We start from the raw sequence: 24,722 nt of genomic DNA, 5'->3' as shown, positions 1-24,722 counted from the left end.
GAAGACAGCAGCAGAGCTAATGTGTAACGTTTAAAAAGAGGAGAAACAGATAGTTTATTTGACGCATACCATTCAAGAGCATGCTGTATTTAATGAGGAATTACTAAAACTTGAGAAAGAAGAAATTTGGACATTACGGCAACTGACAAAATGGAACACCAAGAAGTAAATACTAGTGAGTGAAAAATTACAAGAAAAATTTGACTCTTTGGAGAAATTTGTATCCAGGACTGCTGGACTAGAGAAGTGTTTACGTGTTTGTAAAAACTGTAGAGTAATTTTTAAGACCTAATTTAAATGTAGAAGAAGGATTGGTAAATGGTGCCATGTGTAAAGTTGTTTAATTTATTTTCCTAACCTTAATCTGGTGGAATTCTTAGCTACAAAGTTTGATCAGGTTGATGGGGTGAAGCAAATTGGACGATGCGTAGTAGGCTTTTTTGCTTGTGAAAAATGTGTATGTTCAACAAACACAGTTTCTAGTTTGTCCTGCGTATGCTGTAACGATCCACAAGTCTCAAAGATTAAGTGTTGATCTGCATTCATAAATATCGGAAGAACAGTTTTTAAAGACGGAATGTCATATGTGGCCTTGTCACAAGTTCAAACGTTATCTGGTTTGTTTCTGGTTGATGTTTGATGAGAACAAGCTTAGTGCAGCCACTCACACACCCACTCACCCATTCAGGCAGTCATGCAACCCCTCACTCACCTATGCTGCAACTCACGCAGCTAGTCACCCACCCACACACGCACCTAGTTACTCATCCACACACATGAATCCAGTAACTCACCCATACAGCCATTCATGCAGCCAGTCACTCACACATACAGCCACTGACACACCCAGTCACTCACCCATACTCACTCACCGTCACTCACCCACACACGCAGCCTGTCATTCAGCCGTACACCGTCATGCATCCAGTCACTCACCAATACAGCCACTCACACACCCAGTTACTGAACCATTCATCTACTGATGCACAGTCACTGACCCATAAATCCACTCATGCACCCAGTCAATCACCTATACACCCACTCATTCACCTTTACGACCCCTCACACCCAGTAACTCACCCATACAGCCATTCATGCAGTCACTCACACATATAGCCCCTCACGCACCTAGTTCCTCATCCATATATGAACTCAAACACCCAGTCACTCTGGCATGCAGACACTCACGCAGTCAATCATCCAAACACCCACTCATGCATCCAGTCACTCACACAGCCACTCACGCAACCTAGTTAGTCACCCATACACCCACTCGTGCACCAGTTGCTCACCGATACACTCAGCCTCCAGCCACTCAGCTTCACAGCCACTCACGCATCCAGTCACTCACCAATACAGCAAAGGGTGTACTTTTAACGGGTGTAGATCTGAGCCTGGTAAAATGTAGATCCAGATTTCAGCAGATAAGATAATCTCAGATATGGAAACTCGTAATATGGATGAATGATGTCTCCCCCATCACTATTACCGCCTGCAGTATCGCACCACCATACTTGCTAAATAAACTGTTTTTATTATGAATTCAGCACTAGCAAAAAAACACAGTAACCAGGTAACATGTTTTGTTGCAGTCATGCATGTATGGCAGTGGTTCCCAAACATTTTCGACCCACGGCTCCCTTGACCTATTGCCCATTGGCTGCAGCTCCCTATTATGTTACGTTCTTAATGGGTGATGGGGGGATGTAAGCCCAGCCTAGGGAGTGCTTCCATTTTTCTCCCTTAAACTAATTGGGATAAAGCTGATGAAGGTATTGTAATAATAGATATAACAAAATAAAAATTGAACAGTTGTTTAATGGAAACCTTTGATTGGCTGAGTCAGAAACAACACTCTTCAGCACTGGGGTCTGCATGCCATATGGAAGTTTTTTAAACTATTTTTTATTTTTAAAAAATGCTTTTGGTGCACTGCAGTGAAGACAATTTGCACTAGGCCTCCCGATTTTAAATACCTGCCATTCCCACCCTCTGTTACTACTGTTGTATCAAAACATATTCCATTGTGTTGTGTTTCTGTAGTATATACTGAAAAAATAATTGATTGGGCAAGCCAGTCTTTCTTCCACTTTAAAGAATTTTTAAGCCATATCCTGTCACTATTTTCTTTTCTGTTTTGCCACCACTATTACATAACTTACTCCATCAAATGTTTCACGCTTCTAATGCACCATTCCCAAAAAACTCTGTTTCTTGTATTTTTTTACTCCTCTGACTCCATTTTACTTTCTTTCAAAGATCACCAAAGCCAGTTTTCCCTTTTCCCCCAATAAATCACATTATGTTTCTATGAACATTTCAACCCTGCAATTTGGTATATCAAAGAGCAGAGGTCAGATAAAAACAATTCTAAATCAATTTCCCCTATAAGCCATTTTGAATCACTTGTTTTTTCCCCCAGTATGCCTTTACCATAAAAAGTTTAGTTTTTAATTTCCTTCTCAGCTGACATCCCTGGTCACCTCATGTTAGCTCACAATCTGCATTTCGTCTTCTTCCGCTCTTCGCTAATTTTCCAACTCTCCCTCCTCCCTCTCTTTTTTCAACTATTGCAGTTTACTGTAATTTCCTCCCACAACAACCCCTTCTATGCCTCACCTTTCCTTTTCCAGCATTACAGCATATTGCAAACCTCTTGTCCTCCAACTTACAATCACCTTACCCCATCAAATTCCTGTTTTCCCTGTCATTGTTCTCCTTCAGTGAGCCCTCGCTTTTCACAACCTATAGCTTTTGTTTCTCCGTCTTACTTCCCTTGTCACACTCCCACTTCCTATGCCATGGAAGTCATCCTAATATTGCATGTAGAAAAGACCAACATTCTGTTTCTAAAACATCAAGTTTATGTAGCTATATAATTGCAGAAGGTTGTCATATCCTCATCACCGATATGCAGAAACAGGAAAAAACTAGGAAATTCAAGGACAGATTACAGTCCTAGAATAAATAAGAGTGAAGCTTCACAAGAGAGAGTGCCAACCTGCTAATGCTGAGATGAGTGAAAGTAATCTGAAACCACATCATGTGACATTTCCTTCAAGATGCTCATTGCCCAGTGTGCAGGCCTCATCTAAAGCACCTCACACTGCATGTGTTTAGTTTGGGAAACCCAGTGAAAGCTCGTCATACTGTTTTCAGCTCGGGGAAACGGGGAGATGGGTTAAGGAAGGCAGGGAAGGAAAACACAGGCAAAAATGCAAGGAGGTAAAGCAGTGGTTCCCAAACGGTGTGCGGTGCCCCAGGCTAGTTTTTCCGGCGCACTGGGGAGCCGCGGTGCACAGATTGGGAACTACTATTTAAACTTCGGTATACAGCAACACAAACTAACAAGCTGTGGGTGACAAACCAAGAACTTTATAGAACCTGGACCTTATTTAGTAGTTAAATAAATGCACACCCATTACAAAGACAAGTTCAAGTTATCATGCTGAATTAATATAGCTGATGTCATCCAAAAAGATCTGCTTCTCAAAAGGCTCATAAAATCGCTGTCTCTAAACTCTCAATGGACCTCTTTAAAATATGAACAACTGATTTCTATGTCACTTGCTTTCAATCACCGTTTGATTTAAGGAACTACTTTACTACAAAAACCAAATGACTGAGCAATTCAAATATTTATCCTACAAGTGATTCACCCTGAATTGAAACTCTAAGAATGTTTTCTGGCTACTATGCATGACCACAAATATCCTCCAAACATTTTATTTTCTGTTTTTAGTTCAAAACACAGTTTTTGTCAAAGTTCCATTTTTAGGCCTCGCCTACTATACAGTGCAAACTGTCTGGATGTGAAAGACCTATTTGTGGGCCTACAAAGAAATTACCTCGCACCAAAGCCTAGGGCTCATTGACTTTATTGGTACTCTTAGTAGTTTGCTACTTATTCAATGGCTTTCCTTCTCTGATCTTTTCCACCACATTATTTCCTCTCCTGGAGTACAATCTCTTTACCATGCTTTTGACTGGCTGATTTCTATACTTCCTCTACTCACTTTTAGGAAATTATTATTTTCTATTTTGGCTTAGTACTTCAAGAAAGTGCATGTGTTTGGCAACCCTCTCCCTCAGAGCTTATTCCCCCTGCCAAATACATTTCAGGAGCTCTGTTTTGCCCTTTTTCTCATGTGTCTCCATCCCTTTCTCTCCCCCCTGTGTTTCTCTTGCACAGCAGTGTTACAACTACCTCAGGTGTTGTTCTTCCTTACCTCCCCAGCCCAGTTTTTTTTTTTTTTTTTAAACTCCCCACCGCCCACTCTCAGTTACTCCACCAACCCGTTACTCCATGATCCTGCCAGTCCTTTAAATTTTTTTTTTTTTAGGGCATGGCAGCATATTGTTGCCAGTCCTTCAGCCTGACTAAAAGGAGCTTTTCTGCTAATTCAGTTTAATTTTAAAATTCTGCTTATCCATCTTTCACCTGTAAATTTGGAAAAAATAAAATTAAAAAATGGCTTGATGGCGCATGTGCACATCAGCATCAGATACGTGCATGTAATCAAGCAGATGTGTGTACATCATCGTTCTTGTGCACCTACAAAAGGACACAGGTACAGCAGCTGTGTCATTGTGCCTTTTTTGTCTTATGGCCGATGCTGCACAGCACTGGCAAAAGGGCACTGGCAAAGCCAATAGGTCCCATGGGTATATGTTGCCTTCCCAATTGAAATAGATGCCTGCTCCTTTAAACTCTCAAATTATTTACCTACACTGGATGGATTTTATTTTGAAAAAGAGCCTCAGAGCAGCCAATTTGCCACAGTTCTTCCCTCCTACACTATGCTTAGAGAAATGCCCGAGAACACTCAGAGCGTTTTCAAAAAATGTTTCCATCTTCTGATAATGCCCCTTTTCACCATGAAGGCATTTTATAGTGTTTTGATAGTGTATTTAATGTATACAAAAAGAATTGTTTGGGTTTTGGATTGTGTGGGACAATATTTTCTTCTGACTGACTTTAACAAAGCTCCTACAAGTACTTCAATCAAAGCAACAGTGAGAGGTTATCTCAGGTGTGACTGCCACACATGTAAGCAAGGTGCTTGTAGTGCCCGCTATGTTGTTTTACAAGAGTAACCTAGCCAAGAAAAACTTTGAAGGTACCTCACAAGATGTAACAAAGTAGTCACCATCAGACAATGCCTTATCAGTTGAAAAATGTACAAAAATATCAACAAGGGAGTATGAAGCCTTCTGTAGTGAGCCAGGTCACAGAAGAGTTTTGTCTTAGACACTCTATAGATGGGCATCAATACACAACTCTTGTGCTCCTGGATCACATAAATTCTGTGTTACTAACTTTAGGCTCCAAAATACCAGTTTTTCCCCCTAGGACCACAGTGAACATAAAGCTTTGGAAATAAATCTGCTCTTACTTTAGGTAAGAGTCTCTTGTGGAGTGTCACATTCTGGGATACGCCAACTAGCTCTCAAGGTAATGTTAATAACCAGGACAGGGGAAATTGATGATAAGACATACTTGGCAAGAAAGTTTGCTCCTCTGTAGCAATTCCTTTACACGTGGTTAATGCCACTTATTTTTTTGATAGACTTATAGGCAGTTGATAAGACAAAAGAGAAAGCTTTTTTGGGCATTTATTGAAGGGCTAAAAAAAAACTAAAAAAGCTGTTCAGACTGCTAGGAGGTAGTTTAATCTTGCCTCTCACACAGAATTGACAGATATGCAACATATCACTTCCAGACAATCCTTATATTGAGTACCTATTTTAGCACTCTAGGTCAAGGCTCTCCCAGCTTAAACTAAAGCCTCAAATACTAAATCATCCTTTAGTAGGCACAACTCTCCCTAGCTCTCCCAAAGATGGGAAAAAACAATCAAGCACAAAGATACAGAACTGGGGCAAGTAGATGGTCTGCATTCTCTCAGACTGAGGTAGTGGCTCTACCAACTAATAGAAAGAAAAATATTTTGCCCCTGTCCTCCTTCCAACACAGAATGAGTAGCTAAGGAAGAGCCTGAAGCACAGTTCTTCAAATGTTGGATTATAGTGCCCTGTTGCCAAAGCACCCAGGTGACTCGCAAGGTACAGTTCCGTCCTTAATAACTGGAAGAAAGCACAAGTGATACATGCTTTAGGAACAAATTATTTGTAATGCCTCCACACATGCCAGTTGGGGTATGAGAATGAAGATCACAAGTTCCTCCTCTGAGAGGAGAGTTAAACATGTTTGTCGACAGATGTGGTGGAAGAACAGGGTTAAGTATACTCCAGGGATACTTGTTGGTATATAGCGATCACATCAGCAAAAAAGAAATCCATATCGGATCAGAGGTGTGCATTATAGAGAATGACATTCTTAATGTTCACCATGCAAACAACTGCCCTATTTTTAAATCAAAAGGGCTTCATAACAAAATACTCCCTTAAGACATCTAGTCTAATCTCCGAATCCGAAAAAGTCCTAATTGCTACTTGTGCTTCTCTGTCAGAACATCTCATTCCCAATTAAAGGTGCCTCTATTCAGGTTAAAGTCTACATCGATAGTGTTCAGCAAGAGTCTGACAGACGTGGCGGTGCACATAAGGTCATCACCCAATTCTTGGTAAACCACATGGTTTAATTGTTGTTGGAGGTTCCTGGCTGTACCAACCATGTAAACAAATAAACATGTCTATTATCTATTTGTATACATTGGTCAAATGAGAAATCATATTAGTTTACGTTTTTTTTCCTCAGAGATGTTGTAGAATCAATTTGAAACTCACCCAACTACTATCTGAGGCCTCTTAAAACACAATATAGGCATTGACTGATTCCTTAGCTATTTTCAGATATGAACCAAATATACTGTGTTGAGAACCAACAGAGGGATGTAAAGCATGCCTTAAGTCCTTCTTTAAGATTTCAATTGGTAATAGTCAAAATGTGTAACATTTTATCAACCGTAGAAAGATTAATTAATTAGCAGAAAAAAAAAAAAACTAATATTCAGTGACTACATACCACAACCCAGGAGTATTTAAGCTTACTTATATTTGGACAAATGCAATTAATCTGATGGGTACTCAAAACACAAGGGACACTGTAATAAACTTAATAGCCTGATATTTTTGTACACTGAAAACATTCAAATATAAAAAGTAACCTATGAAAGAATTAAAATACGTATTAAGTCCTGCGCTGTATTAACAGTTGGTAATAGATATCATCTATAATCTCGACTTTTCACATAGATAAGTAAAAGATTCCAAATCAGAATTCCCATGAGACATGGTTCTTGACATATGCCCATTATGGGAGTAAAAAACGTTACCCTATAGAAGATTATGTGGAACCTCTAGACAAAGCTATTAATCGTAACCTGGAAGGAGAAGATCATCCACTACAGACACAAGAGAAACTCTTGTATACAAGAGACAGCTCAAGGCAGCAGTAAGCATCAGAATAGGCGGTGCAATTTGAATTAGCTTCACAAGAATTGTCTTGGCTTTGTGCCTACATACTTACTTAAACCAAAAACATTGCCACAAACCTTTTGCCAACGTCCACTATAGGATGTAGCACTCCTGTACCTCTGTCTTGCTTCATTCGCTCCGTGGGTGTAGATGCATGCCAAATTCTAATCCCGGCCTACAGTAGAAAATGTCCTAATGCTTTCCTTAACCTCACTGTTCCTTCACCTTTCCTAATCACAGCCCCCAAGACGCTGGTGAAAACCCACTTCTGCAAAATGCGATTAAATGTGAAGAGATTCATGATTTAAATATGAGAAACATGGAACATAGATTTTTGTTTCAATACTGAATCTAGGTACACTAAAAACGACCTCCTATTCAACATCCCAATACTCCAACTTCTTCAACCCAGTCCTCTGTGATTCCCTGGGGGTGGGGGCACTTTGCCTTCTTGTTCCACCCAGGTGCCACTTGGTTCCTGACTATTAAGTTCTACGACAATGCAAAAGTGAAGCTGACCAGGCCAGTCTATTGGTTTTAAGATTATTGGATTGCATCAAAAAATAAAACAGATCCTCTCTGAATGTCTGGTAGTAGTTTACCCAATTTCTAAACAACCCTCTCACCTCTAACCTCTTGGATCTCCATTAATAAGCCCCCACCTTCATATATCAGCCAGGCCAGCCCACTCCCTGGAAAACTCATCAGTAAGCCACTACCAAAAACCATGCTACTGAAGCAACAATTCCAACATTCTCAACCATCCGACGAGGAGCATTTAACAATATTTGTTGGAAAAGGATGGTGGGTGGCACCAGTTTCTCATTTCAAAATCAATTACAATTGAGTTAATGGTCCACATTATGATTTATTCAAACTCCAGCATGCAAAGTAAATACATTTCTAATGGATACCTCTAATCCGAGGGGTCTTCAAACTGGGGGGCGGGCCCCTTAGGGGGGGTCTCAAGTGATCCCAAGGAGGCCGCCAGGCTCTGGTCAAAGGAAGCATTATACAGATAACAGTGCTTATTGCATTTTTAAAAAGGTAACAGTACTTAACCACAATGTTTAAATAAGTCTAGACATTTAAACATTGCCCTCTTCATAGAAGAGCTGTGAAAGATTCTGAGGGGAGGCAATCTTTTTTATTTTTCAACTGGGGGGCGCAACATTAAAAAGTTTGAAAACCACTTCTCTAATCGCAGATTCTTCACCTTTGGAATACTCCCCAGGTGCTATACCAGAGCAAGATGTCTTTCCACACGCCGCTAGTTAAGTGCTCAGTGGCTCCGCACTAGCCCTGTGCGGCCCCCAGCAGTAACAAAGTGGAGGCACATTTAAACGCCAGCCAAGTGAATTGACGTCTGTTCATTTTATACTGCACCTTCAAACGTTGATCCGAAGCTCTCCTCCCTTTTTCTGTGGTTTGGCGAATATTCCAAACTAAAATTTCAGTGTGCAAGGGTAACATGCCTCCAACAAAGAACACAGGGTACAAACCACTCTGTGAAAATACTAAACATATTTTGTAACAGGCCCTCACGAGGTGACCCTCTGGTGTTTAAGGTTGGCACAAAACTGCTGTGTAAAGAATGTGCCCTTGTGCACCCGAAGACTGTCCCATACTTTGAAGCTGTACATCCCTGAGCATTCTCAAGGCCAATCCCATGACTGACCCTGTTTGGGGGTCTAAGTCAGCGAGTAGCTGAAGTCCAAGTAGAAGCAGAAACACAGGGCTTGATCCAATCCCACCTCTTTCTACCTAAAGAGAAGCTGTGAGCGCATCAAAGTAATATTTGACCTCCCTCCCAAACTTCAATTGAGGAGCCAATATATTAGGTCCCTTAGAGCCTAGCGTTCCCCAGGACACCCACAATTCTGCAGCCAAGTCGAGACATTTAGAGATATCATGATTCATATTTTTGGCACTCATCCGCTTCCACCTAGTGCGCTTTGGGTGCCAAGGATCTCTAGGGTCCTCCAGTCAAATTTCTGCCAGTGGTTCCATCCTCAGCACCATGTGAGCATCTTCCACCGACTTTTATACCGGCTCCAAGATCAGCGCCTGTCCCTTACACGTTTCTGGAGGGGGTTCCTACGCAATCCTAATGTCAGACTCCAAGCTGAATACACCTCGACCAAATTCCACCCGGTCCCACCGTTTCAACTGCACTGCTTCCTAATAAAAAAACACCAGCATTCAGGAGAATACTTTTGGAAAAAAGTAAGTAGTAGTACTACGTGGAGATTTAATGGTAGGGTTCCATAGGAAACTTTTGTCAATTTTTTCCTTAAATCGTTTTGACTTTTATCTTGGGGTATTTTTCAATTGAATCCCATGGTTTTGTATCTTTTTTAGTTTACCTAAGTGATGTAGGAATCCACACATATCGACCAACATATAACCCCATTGTAGGGTAAGTCTAATAAGTTTGGGTCATTTTGCAACTTTAAACATAAGGATTTAAAACTTGGCATGTGACACAAGGGCGTTCTATATAGACCTGTGGGGCACACCTATATAAACAAGATTCTTTTTGCATAAATAGCATGCTCTAACACTAAAAACATGATTATGGGTAGCGCTGACGATTTATTTGGTATTATTTTCCTTATTCATTGTGGTTTCACTTGTACATACGATCTGCACATGTGATGATGTTTTGGTGGCAGTAGGTTAAATTCTAGTGATGTATAGTTATGTAGCATACACCTAGGTTTACATTCACTAGGTGTCGTTCTCTCCACTAGTCATGAGGAGGCCCAGAGTTGTACGGGCCGAAGCGCGTCAACAGTATACCATTTGGGAGGTTGCAACCAATTTCGAATTTTGTCTGTAAAGAACTTCATACCACAGGCCTTTCCATTTTTCCCTTTGAAAATAAGGATGCTGTAGGTCTGGGATTTACTCTGCAACCATCTCTTACATGTGGATATTCAATAGAACTTTATGGACACCACATTGCACCTTGAATAAGGAGAGGGCTATCTGATTAATCATTGTTGTCTTACGTGGATTGTTTAGTGTTTTAGATGTTAATTGGTCTCTACATGAGAGACTCTCTCCTGAAAGTCATGAAGGGTGCATTTTCGTTGATGTATATAAAAATGACTGCTGCAGTTTGAATAGTTGTCTTAGTTGGTGGGATGGGGTAAAATGCTTCAATTAAAAAGCAATTAAATAGCATGCCCAAGTCCAAGAGTTCCCCAGTAAGGTGAATCCTAAATTGTTCTGCATGATCTCCAAGACAGAATCAAAAAGGACGGAGGTATTTGGGGAAACGTCTGTTCAATTTGGCTGGGCTAACCCAGAGGTCATTCAATGCAAGTTGTTTATTGGTCAGTTATACGCACTCCCTCTGGGACATGATCAAAAAGTTCTTAATGGTCGTCCTAAAAAATATTTAGGGTCTCCTTGCATCAATTATGCATGGTGGTCAGGATGTAGTAAAAATATGTAATTTGTGCTGGTGTGGACATTACCGATTGCACAGGATAAGCATTCAGTAATAGTGTGGGGCTCAGCCACCACATACAAATGAGATACACAGGCTTCTCTGGGGGCATACATACATTCCTCATGGAAATTACTTTTTCTGGATCTCGCTAGTTTAGCGAAAAAGTTGATTCCGCACTAGAGTGCTTTGAGGAAAGCTGAGACATGGCCTTTTGACCCACAAGGTAGGTAGTTTCTTGAACAGCCTCAGTCATTCCGAAGGTACTCCAGGTTTGGCCCATAGCTAACCCAAGGGGCCATCCCCTAACCCCCACCCCCTCTGCAGTTACCTCAGCCCTTTTGCGGATGAGGAATCAGGTGGACAATGTGTAGGTCATCAGGGGCACCAATCACCTCAGTCCCCCTCTGCTGCGACACAAGCCTCCGAGCTGCTTCAGTTTGCCTTTGCAGCGCACAATCAGCCTGTGGGAGGCAGTATCTGACATTTTCTCCCAGGGTGGTAGTCCATAACACAAAACGACGACGACCCACCACCACCCTCAACAAGCCCCCCGCAGGAGCTGGAACAAGATCACCGGCGACCAGCTCACCACCTTCCTCAGCCAGAACCCCCCCACCAGCTCAACGGACCCCAACGAAGCCGCCAACAACCTCACACAGTGGATCACCAACTGCGCAGACGCCCTCGCACCACTGAAGAAGAACCCCCCCAGCAGACGCAGCAGCAAGAAAGCCTCCTGGTTCACCGACGAGCTCATCACCTCCAAGAAGAACTGCCGCTCCCTGGAGAACACCTGGCGCACCAACCAGACCACAGACAACATGACGGCCCTCAAACACCCCACCCGCAAACACCACCAACTGATCCGCGCCACAAAGAAGACAGCCTTCAAGGAACGACTGGACAGCAACACCCACAACAGCAAGGAACTCTTCAGCATCGTCAAAGAGCTCTCAAACCCCGACGCCGGAAACAATGACATCACTCCCTCGCAAGACCTCTGCGACTCCCTCGCAGCCTTCTTCCACGACAAGATCGCCAACATTCACAACAGCTTCGGCCCACCAACCACGAACCCCACCACCGAACCGATGCCCCCCACCGCCACCCTCCGCACCTGGACCCCAGTCAGCACCGAAGACACAACACGCACAATGAACACCATCCACTCCGGATCCCCTACGGACCCCTGCCCACACCACATCTTCAACACGGCCGACCACATCATCGCACCCCACCTCCGCGACATCGTCAACGCCTCCTTCAACACCGCCACCTTCCCGGAGTGCTGGAAACACGCCGAGATCAGTGCCCTGATGAAGAAACCAACTGCAGACCCCTCCGACCTCAAGAACTACCGCCCCATCTCGCTCCTCCCGTTTCCTGCCAAAGTCATCGAGAAGACCGTCAACAGACAGCTAGCCGCCTTCCTCGAGACCAACGGATCCCTCGACCACTCGCAATCCGGCTTCCGAGCCAACCACAGCACGGAGACCGCCCTCATCGCAGCCACAGACGACATCAGATCCCTAATGGACAATGGGGAAACTGCGGCCCTCATCCTCCTGGACCTCTCCGCAGCGTTCGACACTGTCTGCCACCGCACCCTGGTACAGCGCCTGAACAACACCGGCATCCAGGAGAAGGCCCTGGAGTGGATCACCTCATTCCTCGCCGGAAGAACCCAGAGAGTCCGCCTCCCCCCGTTCCGGTCAGCGGCCACCGAAGTCATCTGCGGCGTTCCACAAGGGTCATCGCTCAGCCCACACCCTCTTCAACGTCTACATGAGCCCCCTCGCAACCATCGCACGTCAACACAACCTCAAGATCATCACCTACGCCGACGACACCCAGCTGATCCTCTCCCTCACCAGCGACCCGGACGCCGCCAGAGCCAGCCTACACGAAGGGATGAAAGACGTCGCCGAATGGATGAAGAACAGCCGCCTGAAACTGAACTCAGACAAGACGGAGGTCCTCATCCTGGGATCATCACCCTCCGCCTGGGACGACTTCTGGTGGCCCCCCGCCCTGGGAGCCACCCCCAAGCCAACGGACCACGCTCGCAACCTAGGCTTCATCCTGGACTCCTCCCTCTCGATGACCAGACAAGTCAACGCCGTCTCATCTTCATGCTTCAACACCCTGCGCATGCTTCGAAAGATCTTCCGGTGGATCCCCACCGAGACCAGGAAGACGGTCACCCAGGCCCTCGTCACCAGTCGGCTGGACTACGGGAACACCCTCTACGCCGGCACCGCCGCCAAACTCCAGAAGAAACTCCAACGGATCCAGAACGCCTCAGAACGACTCATCCTGGACATCCCCCGACACAGCCACATCTCCGGACACCTGAGAGACCTGCACTGGCTTCCCGCCAACAAAAGAATCACGTTCCGACTCCTCACCCACGCACACAAGGCCCTCCACGACCTGGGCCCCAAGTTCCTCAACAGCCGCCTGACCTTCCACAAGCCCACCCGCCAGCTCCGCTCCGCCAGCCTCGCTCTCGCCACCGTCCCCCGAATCCGCAGAGCCACCGCCGGAGGAAGATCCTTCTCCTACCTGGCAGCCAAGACATGGAACTCCCTCCCCATCCACCTCCGGACAACGCAAGACCATCTCGCCTTCAGGAAGCAACTTAAGACCTGGCTGTTCGAGCAGTAGCGTTTCCCCCCCACCCTCCCCCCGGCGCCTTGAGACCCTCCGGGTGAGCAGTGCGCTATACAAATGCCTTTGATTGATTGATTGATAACATAACATCTAACAGATAGCCCCTCCTGATCATCCAGCATGGCTATTCATTTCTGTTTCTTTCCAACTCACCTCAAAGTGCCTCTCAGAGGAGCTCCTATCAACCTTACTACAAGAGGTGTAAGCCTTAATTCCCAAAGGGGCCATTAAGAGATGGCAGGCCTTGGAAATAGAGACAGCTTGTTACTCCCGCTATTTCCTCATACCAAAGAAGGATAGATGCATTCATTGTATTTTAGGTGGTCACCCTTTGGATGCCTTTGTGTGGACATACAAATTCAAAACAGTTACCCTGCAGTATGTTCTCTCTGCACTGGATCCAAGTGATCAGAAGGCTCTGGTCTCCAGCAGCTAAATCTGTTGGAGCTACGCACCATCCGCATGGTACCGAAGCACCCCCCACTATCCAACAATGAAAGGCTGTTGAAAGTTTTCACTCACAACACCATTATCATGTGGTACTGCAACAAGCAGGGCATGTTGGAGTTCAGAGTACTGTGATAGGAGGCGATGCACTTCTGAAGTTGGCTGGTCAAGGCACCTCTCTGATGGTGAGCCAGCTGGCGAGATCTTTAAATGCCAAAGTGGACAAGCTCAGCTGGTGAATCACAAACTGCAGTTGCACCCCGAGGTGGCACAAGGCATCTCCTGACTCTGGGGAGAATCCTCGCTGGCAGAGAAGGCAGTTCCAAAACTTCTGTGTGTTGGAGTTCCAAAGATCTCCCTCTCTAGAAGACGCATTCAGTTAAAGTGGAGCATAGGACTGCTGTACACACTTCCACCTCTGCTGCCCAGAGTTCTGAAGATCAGGTACAACTAGATTCACCGTAATGGCTCTGGATTGGGCCAGGATAGTGTGGTACCCCGAACTTTTAGGCATCAGCATCTGTCCTCCTATAAGGTCACCAATTCATGGTGGGGAGGCGGGAATCTTCTGTCACAGCAGCAGTGCAGGTCTCTGCACCATCTACACCATCATGTGTGAGGACCAAGCAGCGGCAGTTGACTTTTTGATCTACCACTTGAGGTTTTGGATGCCATTTTCATGGCCAGGTGTCGCTCTACAGAGTCCATTTACGTCAGACCCGGGAATAAATTTGTGGCATTCACAACACAGTCCATCCTTACAAGCCAAACTGTCCAGTCCTCGAAAAATCATAAAAATGTTACTAGACCTGCAGGTCAAGTAACTTAAATAATCTACTCGACCTAACTGTAATGTACTTAACCCATAAACGGTCTCAAATTGTGTGATACTAGGTAAATAGTTTACAGAGTCATCTTTTTTCATTCTCATATATGACTGCGCCATCAAATATGTGAGCTCAGCATTTCTGCAGTGCAAAAAAACTCTTTTGTTTGATTAAATAGTTTGTTTGCTGCATGTATTCCAAGAATCTAGCCCACATATAGGGTACACATGACCAATGACTACTTTTAGTTTATTAACAGCATTGTATCAGGGCAGGAGTGTTTCTCAGTTTGTTTAAACACTCACTTTTAATAGCTACAGTACTAAATGATGTGGTAGCACATTGACATCTACACACAGTAAAATTCCAAGTAATGTCCAAAACCATTTCCACTAACTTGCAACTTTACTGATAAAAAATATATAGTGTATTAACAATATGTGAAAATTGGATTTCAGCAAACATATCCTTTGCAAATCAACACGTAAAGTATTCTGATTTGTTTTTAACCTATTAAAATATGTTTTAATCACAAAGAAATATAAAAATGGTCTTCCACAACTACTGAAATATATTTTTGAATGTTTGCACAGTTGACTTAGTCATTAAATGTTGTGTGTCCCGAAAAACCTGACACCCAATTTCATTTTTACATCAGGTCACACAGTTCACCTTGCAAGGTCCTGGAACTCTGCAGTCAGAAGGCAAATTAATTCTAAGTCACACTGACTTCTGACCTTTGTCTGTGAAAACAGAGCAAATGTCACATAAGAACAAGATTTAAAGGCATCTTGTATTGCCCCTCTACTTTTCAACTAAACAGAACAACTGTTCTTTCTCAACCTGCCAGAAGGGGTGAGTAAGTCCTATAAATAGCTCGACCTGATCAAATAGGACATGCCATAGCAAGTGGTTGAGTAGATTTTTCGAGCCCTGCAGTCAGATGTTTATTTTTCTTTGGCACAGCAAGGTTTTTGCAGTGTGCCATTAAAGTTTATTTGCCAGCTTTTTCTGTGTTTTGCATTTTCTGAACCAACTATCCTTGTTAAAATCACCGGTTATAATGCAGTTTATTAATCATTTGATATACTTGTTCCCCCTCTTCCTCCCACATTGTTTTTGGTGCCAGAGCAGGCTCTTGATCTGGTCATGACTTTCCACATGTTCAACCCCTTGGAGCCGATGCACAGCTGCTTGCTGAGTCTTTTGATTCTCAAAAATGACTTCTCATGCGATCACTTCAGCTTGTCATGTGAGTGAGCTCCAGCTCTCTCGATGCAGCTGCCTTGCACCTACTTTTTTTCCTTGCAAGACGAGTGTTGTCTTTTTTAACCAAATATTTTAACTTCTTTTCACCTTGGGCAGTCCATCACTCTCTCAAAGTTCTTTGCTTCACCCCATCCCTCGAAAGAGGAGACGGTCCACTGGCTGGACAACATAAGAAACTTAAGCTTTGACATGTACCCCACCAAAGAGCATCGGGTGGACGATCAGCTTTGTATGGAGTTCTCAGGGGCAAAGAAAGCTAAGGCAGTGCCGAAAGGAATTTTGTAAAGGTGAATAGCCAAAAACCAGCCTCAGGAAGAAATGAGGGCTCAGTCCTCTGGGGCCAAAGGCTGCAAGCACTGTACTGGCATGGAGAGAGCCCATTTGTGAAATCTATTAGACAGTGACATGTATGTCACTGCATATGTTCACAAATCACTAATACCTTGACTGCCAGGTGTGATGGAAAAGGAAATCTGCCCAACCTGTTCTGCTCAGCTTCTTGATCTTACCCACTTCACATTCCCTCTCCTTTGGGAGGTAGTGCTTTGGTATCTATTCTAAAAGGTAAGGAGTCTGCAGATAGAGGTATCCAGCAGAATAAGTTTCTTACCTTCCATAACATTTTTTGTGGTTGCGGTAGGTACTCTATTGAACAACAGATTCTTTACTGCCCTCAGACCAACCTGTTCAGTGATGCAGTCTCTTTAGATCATCTAAAGAAGCCCCAAAATAGAGATCTGCACAATGGCCTGGCAACTGTTTTGTACTCTGTGACCGATGGCATGGAAAGAATAAAGCAAGAAACTGACAGTGACGTGCTATGGTGGGGCTTTTATGTGGGTTCACTCCGTTACTTTAGGGGCAGAACAAGGGCAATGGAGAGCCATATGGCATAACTCAGCTGTGCATGGGGAGCACTGCTTCGAAAACTTCCAGATCCAGTCTGGCGCTTGGGAGATATTAGAAGGGTGAGAAATCTGCAGTTAAATAGAGCATCCACAAGAAAGAGTGTTATGAAAGATAGTAACTTGTATGACTGCTCTATTCTCTTCCAAATCTAGCACAATTGTACACCACTGCCACAAAAAAGTTGACTTGAATTTCCTGTTCACCTCCTGAACTTAACACATTAATGATGTCCACATGTAAGCAGTCATTCATTGTAAGTTACCTCAAAACTTGGACAAATGCCTCCAAAAATGGCTATACACAGAAGTAGTGAAGGACTCACACACTGAAATTTCAACAACTGGTAAGCAGCTAGACTCTTGAGAAAGCTACTGTGTTGATCCGTGTTGATCTTCTGCATCACAGAATCCTTCTTTTTGCCTTGGATGATAAACTAAACACAAGATGACTTTCTTTCCTGGGTAAGATATCCCATTAACATTCAACTTAATTACATCCCACAAGCCTTTATGAATATAATCGCACTAACATACCACTGCCATGCAACAACCCTCACTCTATATTTACTGGCCTTCCTTGTTAAATAGAGAGTTAAAAATGGCTTTCCAATTAACTTTTCCTCATAAAACACAAATACATAGTCCTTCAGAGGAATAAATCACGTCTGCCTACTGTTTGGGTGCATATTGTATATGTGACAGCGATTATTAAAAGGCCATGTCTATAACTAAAAAGGCTTGTTTTCAGTCTTTTATTTCTAAGGAATAGAATTGTTCCAAAGAACTTTATTTTCATGGGCAATCATCCCCTTAACATCTTTGCGGAATTCGGCTGAGCAGGTCATTATATATCTTTCTGTCTTCATTGGAAAACATTTTAGGAATTGAGGGCTGAGAACTCCTGAGGCTCCATGTTGGTTGGAATCGAACCACACAGATCAGGTGAAACCGGGTTTTTTTCTTCTCCGCCGATACACACTTTTCAGTGCAAGCTGCATTAACTTTTTTCTTCTTTTGTACTCTTACTTAACTTCCTACTAGAACCCTAGTGTGCTTTGCGTGATTTTCTAGTAAAATAAACTTTCCAAGAGACTTCAGATAAATGGGTGTGTAAGCTACTATTACTTCAATCTCGTTTCTCTGTCTTTCTTAAGAAGCTAAAATCAGCAACAGCCTGATTTCCCAACATTTATTTCTGGATCTAAGCCACAACTTGAGCCTTTGAGGTTGCAGAACGCTCACTGACGTTGTGATAGTGAAGGTAATAAACTCAATGACAACATTTTGTTGGCAGCACATTTAGCCATAGTTTATCAGTTTTAGAAATGATTAACACAAGCTCAAGACAATAAACAATGTCAGTTCAATAAATAATTGCTCTTTGACAAATGTTTTGTATTATATAGACATCCCCAGCAGAGAAGATCCTATAGGGTGTTTTACTGAATCAAGAGCATGAATATTTTAGAGCTGATAATCACTGGTGCAGTAGCCATGTGCCACCCAAGTCCACATTTTAACATTTTGACACTCCTTGTAGTCTTTCAGACACAACTGCCCCATTTCACGAGTCCCCTCATAGAGGCTCTCAGCTTTTACCTATGTAGCTCTCTAGACTCTACTGGACTGTAGACGTAACACAAAGTGGAAATAAGTGATTATCTTCCCAATATCTAGGCTATGATACAACTAATGATTGGTGGTAGCTAAGTGATAGAGGCAAGTTAAAGGTAGGTCTTTTTTTATCTGCACATAAGCTGGGGTGATCACCTAGAGGTTCCAACATTTATATTTGTATAGAGTACCATATCTGGAACACCTCCTTTTCCATGAGGTGGAGGTGTATAAAAGTGGTGGTCAATCTGAGGAGTGTGGACTCTAGTGTGGGGTCCCCGTGTACATGTGTAGCACTAGGTTGATAAGGAAATGGACAGGGATAACCGTAATTCATAAAGTAAGTGATCTTCAATGTGTGTATGTCTCCCTGTGTCGCTCTCTCTAAGTGAGCACCAATGACTCAGATTACTTCGAGCTTGCATTCCATAACTTTGTTTCTTGATGAAATAGATGCACAAAGTGCAACAGGTATGCCTGGACATAGGTCCTATGCTCATTGTGTCAGTGGCTGTAAGGCGCAACTCACTGATGAAGTCCAAGTAGGCCAAACCTGGACTTGCTTAATTTCTCACCTAGTGGGAGGGGAACTAGCCTGACAGGTTGGGATGAGCTGGGCTGGTCTTATAAGAGCAGGGCCAAGACTTCTTGGAGTATGGTTATTCTCAGTCTAGAGTGGTTCCAGGGACAACAAGCAATGCTTGGTGTAACAGCTGTCCAGTTGCAATAGAGTTGTTCAGGCCCTTCAGAACTAGTCTTACTAATCCTGGAGGCAAAATTTGAAAATTACCCCAGTAATGCTAGAAAGAACTTTTCAGAAGGGTACGTTCAGCATAGTGGTAAAAGTAGCTTATATTGAACGATTAGAAGTTGTGGACTACTGTTCAGCAGTCATGGTACATCCTCCAAGGCATCACTACATTAGATCAAAGATAATGGACTGCTGAGAAAATTGGTTGGCATGAGTAATCCACTCCTCCGCGAACAGTGTCCCAGCTGACAGAAAGAATCTCTTGGTTAGTATTTTCTGAAAAAGGATGGAGACCCTTACCCACGTCCAATGGGAGCTCAGGCCTCCAGTGGGAGCTCCTTGTGAGATTTTTGGGTGCTATATACTACATACCAACTAGGCTAAAAGTTTGTCCAGTCGATGTGTAAAAGAACAATAACATTCCTTCCTCCCAAATGGTGGAAGTAAAATATTAAAATACATACGGGATGGTTTTATGAAAGCAAATTTTTAATCTTACCTTTCCTGTCTCCTTGTTAAAACAAGATTCCGATAGGAAATGTGCTACACAATCGCGATGTTTCTGCTCACAACCAAGTCATGCACAGGTCACAGGCTTTGTTAGGGAGTTTTATCTATTTTTTCTGCTTTCCCAAAATGTTTTGTTTCTCCACCACGGTACTTGCCACTGAATCTTGCGGCCATCTGTGTTATATCATACTCCAACATCTCCTGAATCATTATTGCGGGCAAATCAGACAAATTGCTGCCCTATAATTATGGTCCTAAGCCGTTCACAAAGGCCTATAATGAGGGGGATGAGAATTAACATCCAATATTACCCTGCAAGTAACTGCAATACGGCTTTAGACACCATCTTTCCAGTGATGAATTCAACAGACACCCCCAGGACATTGCGGCTTGCTTGGACAGATTTTGCAGTAGCAAAACAGGAACATTGTGTGCGACAAAGGCAAAAGTTGAAGTATTTTTGTGACGGGTACAAAATGTGCCCATCACAAAAATACGGTCAACCAGCAAGCACACCAGAACCGTGCAGCAAGAATGAGTTGGGGAACAAGATGTCTGATGCAAGACCAGAGTCCAGAATGCAGTTTAGGATTTATGCTCTCTTGCACCATGGCATGAATGGTGGAGGAGTTACTGTAACAGCCCCCTGCAGCATCATGTACATCATTCTGCTTGGTAATGCAGGGGGAGGAGGGACATCAAAAGGTGAAAGAGGGGCGGGAAAACGAAAAGCCCATGGAGGAGGAGAAGTTGGACAGTAAACAATGGTGACATGATGGGAACTGAAAACCAAACAAGGTCTGCCAGGTGCAGGTGGACGGGTATAGTAGGGGGAAGGATGCCATGTCAGGAAGACACCTGCCAGGCAGAGGTAATGAGAGGCATGGGGGCAAAAGAAAATGAGGACAAATGCAGGGAACAGGAAAAAGACTGCAAAAGAAAGCTGGGACGCTCACATGCCTGCTGTATCTCAGTCTCCAGAAATGTTTATCTCATTTTTGTGCTGGCCTGGTGTGGCTTGTTTTGGGGTTCTTGAAGGTTCTCTACTTCAAATAAGATCATAGGGACATCATAGAGCTGGAGATAGAGAATGAAAACACAACTTTCCTGCCCACGCTTCATTTACTGACCCACCGAAGAGAAGGGACGGATAAAGAAGCAGAGCACAGCAGGGGGCCAGGGAACTGTCAGCCACTGAATGCTATCTTTGCAGGCATGTAGTGGTAGCCATGGCCCCCAAAGCAAGTATTCTGGTTGGCGGGGTAGCCAGTGCCAAACATTCAATAAAGGTTACTAAATAAATACATTTTGCCCTCAGGAAAGTAAATAACTTTTTTTCCTTTTTTAAACACCCTTTTCTGAATTTCAGGCAACACAGTGTTTTTTTAATTGTTTGTGACTCCTGGAGATGGCAAAACGTCACCTGCATTACACACAAAAATGGAAACCTCCCACTAAATAAGATATAGAAAGTAATTTGAAAACACACACATACATTACTAGACAAATGATGCAGTTCTGCAGTGTACAAGTGGGCCTCTTTTTTTAGAGAGCTCAAGTCAGACTTTTACAATGCCTTGGTAAATGCACAAATTAAATATATTTGCCATAAAAGCAAATTAATTATTACCCCTCGGTTTGTGCTGTTGAAAATTAAAGATTCATCTAAATGGATACACTAAGAGAGTACAGCTACACTGGCTACTCACCAGAAATGCTGCTAATTCAAACTGCTTATCCGCTCCTATAAAGCCCTCCACAACATTGGACCAACATACTTCAATGACCGCCTTCAACTCTACCATCCATCCAGACAGCTATGCGCTACCTCAGTCACCCTCGCAAGGTTCCCCTTCATCCGCAGAAGAAAGTCAGGATGGTGCTCCTTCTACTTCATCACCGCCAAGAACTGGAATGAACTTCCCCAACCCCATCAGGGCAGCTCCTTCGCTATTCAGCTTCCGCAAGAAACTGAAGGCCGGCTGTTCAACTAGGAGCTCCATCTGATCTACATTCCTGCTTCAGTGCCTGGATACCATCATGGGTGACAAGTTGAGCAATACAAATCGATGTAACATAACAACTACATTTGTGCATTCTAAAGTAGGCATTATTATACTTACATATGCAATTCCAGTGACTCTTTTAGCAATGTGATAAAATGTGCCCTTCATGTAAAACACGGCAAGATGGAGTCTTTGAAGCATAGTAATTGTTTGTCTGAGAAAGTATACAGTCTTCAGTAAGGTCTTCTTCTGCTGGTCCGAGAAACTGCCCACCTGACGCTGGATCCAATTCCAGATAAAATACCGGCGCAACACGCTGTGCGAATGGCTGACATGCAATGTTCTAGGGACATCAGATTCAATATGCAGTTCATGCTCCAAATGTATCAGCTGCTTGTCCAGGTAGTAAGGCACAATTGTGTAAAAAGAAATTAAGGCAGCTCGCTGAAACCAGGAAGGGATCTTCTTCTTAGAGGAGTCAACCTGGATGATGTTCACATACTCTTCTCCAAGAGTCTGATAGCCTGAAAAACATAAAAAGATTAATAGCACATACCAACAGCTTAATATTTTGCAATAAATGTAAATATTCTGTAAGTTGTGTTGAACATAATACACAAACGGCGAGGGGGGAGTACAAAATATGTATAAGTATGTGTGCTAGCACAATAAAAGTGCAGGCCATGCGTGACAACTTAATCATGCATTCAACACTGCACGTTCCGTACTTTTGGACACCACACTATAGTTTTAACGATCAACTACTTACTTAAATTCATACTTTACGGCTATTTTGCACTTTGCCACATTGCACTTACTGTCAAATGGAAGCATTCACTGTTCAAACTATTGCATTTATGAGTGTTGCAACCACAGAAGGCAATAGTCCATGTAAAGTATTGAAATGTAGCAAAACTATACATCCCCATCATTGACAGAAAGTCAAAAATATGAATTCCACGTTTGTTTAGCTACGTTTTGACGATTGCACTAAAGATGTGCATAGAACACCAGACATTTAAGGGATTTTTTTTTAAAGCAGGGTGAATCATCAGTGTCTTAGCCACTCAAACAGAAGCCATCATGCTTACCTGAAAATGTTGTGAGGGTATAGTACGCAATATCACATAATAGTTCAATCTCTTTTCTCCACTGCAACCATTTCTTGGCACCTGTGACATTGAAAGAAGATATGTCATTTGTATTGAGCCCAACACAGGCTTTCGCGCTTAAAATGTCTGTCGCAGTTACTTTGAAATGTTGCCATACGCGGAATAAATCACTTGGCAGGAAAATTTAAAAGCTCGCCTAAGCTTATTAGAAGTACAGCTGTTGGCATCACTCGGACATATTTTAATAATAAAGTCAAGCAACAGAGCGAATGCCACAGGCCAACGACTAACTGCCCATGGCGAAAGCGCTCACACACGCTCCCACTTTCACTTACAATGTATCCGGGGAGAAGAAACAAAAAGAACTAGAGTACAAGGGTAGCAATTTTGCAAACTTTACTTGCGAAGACCAGCAACAAGCATATTGACTCGTGCACTCTTTTCAAATGTGGGAACCTAACTACCAACTGGAAAGAGCAGGAAATCAACCACTTTTAGAGTATTATGGTTAAAAACAGCAAATGTGTAAATGGGGTTAAAAGGTAAAGACTTTGGGCCATATGTACGAACACTTTTTCCCATAGACACAGAATGGGTAAAAACCTTTGCTACCTTTTGTACCCGAGTTCACGGCAGACTCACTGAATGGCCACGTGTGCAGTAAACCGAAGAAATGTGCGCACTGCAACCTTACTCCCGCCAAAGCACTCTGCCCAAACCTGCCCCTCTTTCGCCCATGTGTCCAGTGTTACGATCTATATTGTCTTCCTCAACTGGGCGTTCACAAGCTGAACTGGCCCCTTTCGTGTGCTCACTCCACCGTTGGCCTCCCTAATTCCTTATATGTGATCCCCTTTGCCCACTGTGTCCTACGTCACTATACCTTTAGTGAAATCACCCTGCGCTCTCTTATTTTCTCTGTTCACGGACCGATTTCTTGTTTATAGTCTCTCGTGGGTGCTCCCCTTACCTCAGGTGCTCTCCTCCCCGATGTCCTGCTTCAAAGCGCCATTTCCCGTGCGGCGTCTTCCCCCTGCTTTGCCCCGTGTTTCACTCGTTTATGTCCCTCCTCTAATCCTTTGCCATGAACTCTGTCTACCCCTCCAAAGCAGCCAATTCCCTTGGTATATGTCGTTCGCCTTCCTATCACCCATCTCTACCCTGCGCACGTCTCTCTTCTGCAGGTTTCGTCCCTGCTCCCGCAGAAGCAGCTTCCACCACTGTCCTCGCCCTCCCGCGTTTGCCCCGTACCTGTGACAGCCTGGAAAACCTGGTGTGCGCTCTGTCGCAAGCCGCCCAGGTAGAACTCGTCCTTTTGGCTAGCGCGGATCAGCTGCGGCTGGTTTGCCGCGAGCAGTGGCATCCTGCTTCATGCGGCTCTTCCGCGGACTGAGACCTCTAGCTCCACCGCTCCAGCTACGAGTTACTCACTCTGTTGACATTCCGCCTGTCAGCACAAGGGCTCGAGGTGACGTCCAAAACAGGGCGTAGAAACGTCATGCGTTACACAGCTCCTCTAAGGCACGGCTAATGCAGCGGACATCTTGAATATGGCAGGAACTGCAGACTTGTCACATATATGTAGATTTATAAGTAATCTCCCCTAATATGCTAGTTCTTGGCTTCATGCTGATCGATAATTCAGCTTTAGAATGCTTTACTTTCGTTTGCAACCATCTAAATTTGGAAACTAAAAGAATGAATG

At 43.6% G+C, this 24,722-nt stretch overlaps 1 protein-coding gene across 1 annotated transcript in view; it reads right to left on the bottom strand.

The window, feature by feature from the left end:
* PEX10 (peroxisomal biogenesis factor 10) overlaps positions 1-24,490 on the bottom strand; it is a 59,509-nt gene extending 35,019 nt beyond the window's left edge. The window contains exons 1-3 of the mRNA XM_069240986.1: positions 24,269-24,490; positions 22,997-23,077; positions 22,023-22,429 (exon numbers count right to left, since the gene is read on the bottom strand). Of these exons, the coding sequence (XP_069097087.1) occupies positions 22,023-22,429; positions 22,997-23,077; positions 24,269-24,380 (600 nt within the window). The 5' untranslated portion in view covers positions 24,381-24,490. The remainder of the gene's footprint in view (positions 1-22,022; positions 22,430-22,996; positions 23,078-24,268) is intronic.
* Between the last annotated feature and the right edge of the window lie 232 nt (positions 24,491-24,722).

The sequence above is a fragment of the Pleurodeles waltl genome, chromosome 6, assembly GCF_031143425.1.
Source record: "Pleurodeles waltl isolate 20211129_DDA chromosome 6, aPleWal1.hap1.20221129, whole genome shotgun sequence".
Classification (NCBI taxonomy): domain Eukaryota; kingdom Metazoa; phylum Chordata; class Amphibia; order Caudata; family Salamandridae; genus Pleurodeles; species Pleurodeles waltl.
This window is presented reverse-complemented; position numbering and strand designations above follow the sequence as displayed.